This window comes from Etheostoma spectabile, chromosome 14, assembly GCF_008692095.1.
Source record: "Etheostoma spectabile isolate EspeVRDwgs_2016 chromosome 14, UIUC_Espe_1.0, whole genome shotgun sequence".
NCBI lineage: Eukaryota > Metazoa > Chordata > Actinopteri > Perciformes > Percidae > Etheostoma > Etheostoma spectabile.
This window is the reverse complement of record NC_045746.1, coordinates 16,845,000-16,847,536: the sequence shown is the minus strand read 5'-3', so window position 1 is coordinate 16,847,536 and position 2,537 is coordinate 16,845,000. Positions and strand designations below refer to the sequence as shown.

General features: G+C 41.0%; 1 protein-coding gene across 1 annotated transcript in view; it reads left to right on the top strand.

Moving 5' to 3' along the window:
• Nucleotides 1-2,537, top strand: part of epha10 (EPH receptor A10) — a 144,331-nt gene that overhangs the window by 136,738 nt on the left and 5,056 nt on the right. Inside the window, exons 12-14 of the mRNA XM_032535193.1 lie at nt 1,211-1,272; nt 1,802-1,918; nt 2,303-2,389. Coding sequence (XP_032391084.1) covers nt 1,211-1,272; nt 1,802-1,918; nt 2,303-2,389 — 266 coding nt within the window. The remainder of the gene's footprint in view (nt 1-1,210; nt 1,273-1,801; nt 1,919-2,302; nt 2,390-2,537) is intronic.

Here is a 2,537-nt window from a genome sequence, read left to right as displayed (position 1 = left end):
TCAGTACTTCTACTTTTACCAGAGTATTTTCTAACACAGTATCAGTAGTTCTACTTGAGGAGGGCAAGTGAGTATTTTGTACCATCTCTGGTCCAACTCAACAGGTAGATATTCCGGTTTGCATCATCTGCTTTGGCAACCTGATTGAGTCTATACAAGTTACAACAGGTAACTTTTTTTCCGCTCATTGTTTTAAATTCAAATTGTGACTTACAAGTGTGTTTAACTTTGTATGAATTTGTGTGGAAAAGTAGAAAGCACTCAGTTTTTACTCGCTCCCTTCCTTCCTCTCTTTGCATTTCTGTTAGACATCCTCTGAAATACAATGTTTTTAGTGGGTTACCACATAAAACAAGTTTAATCCTTTTAAATAGGTCCTTGTTTGTAGCTAAATGTATCTGTCATCCACGCCCTGTCCAACTCACCAACACACAGTTCAACCCCTGATTCACTCTCCAACTCGCATTAAGTACATGATGGCTGCAGTATTATGGCAGTGTCTCAGTAATTACTCACAGTTCCCTTGTGTTGTAAGTAACCTTTCCAAATAGTTTCCTGAAAGCCCAGTAATACTGGCAAACCCTTAATTTTGAAAATTACAATGCCAAGTTATTATTTTTGTAACGTCTCTGCAAAAACTGTCAGTACTGAGAGCATATCACATTTTTGTTTCTTTGAATTTGTAGTTGATTACATATCTATGAAGGTTTATTTTACTCTCTCAAGTGCCCATAATCCACTCCTCCTTTCTCCTTGTTTCCTCTCTACTCCAACTACTGCAGTCTCATTTTCTTCTCTGTGCACTTCTTAGCACTGTTGGATCCCTGCCATCTGCGCCTGGCCACAGTGTGTATGTGTGTGGGCATGCATGCATCTGTTGTGCGTGTGTGTAGTGTGTACCCGGACCATGTTGGTCTGTGTGTATGGGCGTGCACAGATTGTGCAAGCGTTTGAGGGTCGTTAAACTTGCTGAGACAGCTGGGGCAGCACACAGATTCTCGTGGCTTCACCACAGTTCACTGGATGAGGAATGGCTTTGCACAATGCCTGCCACGCTGCCAAGTGGACTAGACTCACTTTATTCTCTACCTCCCTCCCATTCTGTGTCTCTATTACCTCTCTCACTTTCTTTTGCCCCTCAATTCTCTCTATTGTACCCCAATTTCACATATTCATACATGCTCCTGTCTTGTTCTTTGTCTTTCTCCAGGTAACACCATGATGATCATCGTGGAGAGCATGTCTAACGGAGCCTTAGATTCCTTCCTTAGGGTAAGTTCATTGTGTGTAATTTGTATGCCTGTTTATGCATTTATCTTCAAATTGACATGCAGATGTGTTTGCTCATTGTCTAGTAACAAAATGAAGCTTCTTCATTGCCTTCTGTTTTGGAGCATGTTTTTGAACAAGGCATTTTGTTGTAATGATCCTGAATTCACTATTATTATAGTGCAGTCCTAGGGCATCAAAACTGTGCTTATTACAGTAATAAGGAGAACGTACCATAATTAGCAGCACAAGTGTTTCTGGTTAAAGATGCTGTAAGCTCCTGTACACTGTTATCGTGCCCCTCTGTTGATTTGTGGTTTATAAGGACATGAATTAATGGCCTATTTGTTTTTATTCTCCAAATAAAGTAATTCAGCTCAGTGAGCACAACATTGTACTGTAGTAACAGATGTTCCACCGTTTTTGGATCACTGCTGTTGCACAACTTATATTTCACTCTCCTCTTTCATTTTCTTTTCCATTCACCTCCTCCCTGTTCTCCTTTCCATCTCTTTTCTTCACATAACCTCAGAAACATGAAGGTCAGTTGAGTGTAATGCAGTTGATGGATATGCTGACTGGTGTGGCATCGGGGATGAAGTACCTCACTGAAATGGGCTTCATCCACAAACGGCTGGCCGCACACAAGGTAAAGGAGCAGGTGGGAGGAGATGATAGAGGTGATGTATGTCACATGCTATTGCAAGAGTTTGCAGGTGGGATACAGAATGCAATTTGTCCTTGTCTGCAAACATTTTTGACAATCACTAGCCTGTAAGTTTTTTATTGACATGACAACACTGGCAAAATTGTTTTGTCACATTTAGGTTTTCACTGTGTGTTATTTTCATAAAAAGACACTGTCTGTTCAGCTGCAAATGCAGTGGTCATGTTGTAGAAAATTAAGAATCAAAACAATCACTTGTCCCTTGTGCTAAAAGAGCGTTTCCCAACAAGGTGGTAAGAGCTCATACTGAGATTGCCTACTCTCTAAATGTAACCAATGCTAATCAGTTTTTTCCCCCACCCTCAGGTGCTGGTTAACTCCAACCTGGGCTGCAAGATATCCGGCTTCAGACCTCTTCAAGAAGACAAGATAGAGGCCATCTACACCACACTAGTAAGAAAAAGCCATGGTGAAAACGTAGGCATAGGCAAATGTAGGTGTGCTGCAACATGTACCTGTGATATTTGTAATGAGCCTTGGACCAAATGAGAGTTTACACATGTTATGTCGGGTTCAGTTGGGGTCATATTAAGCTTTCAAA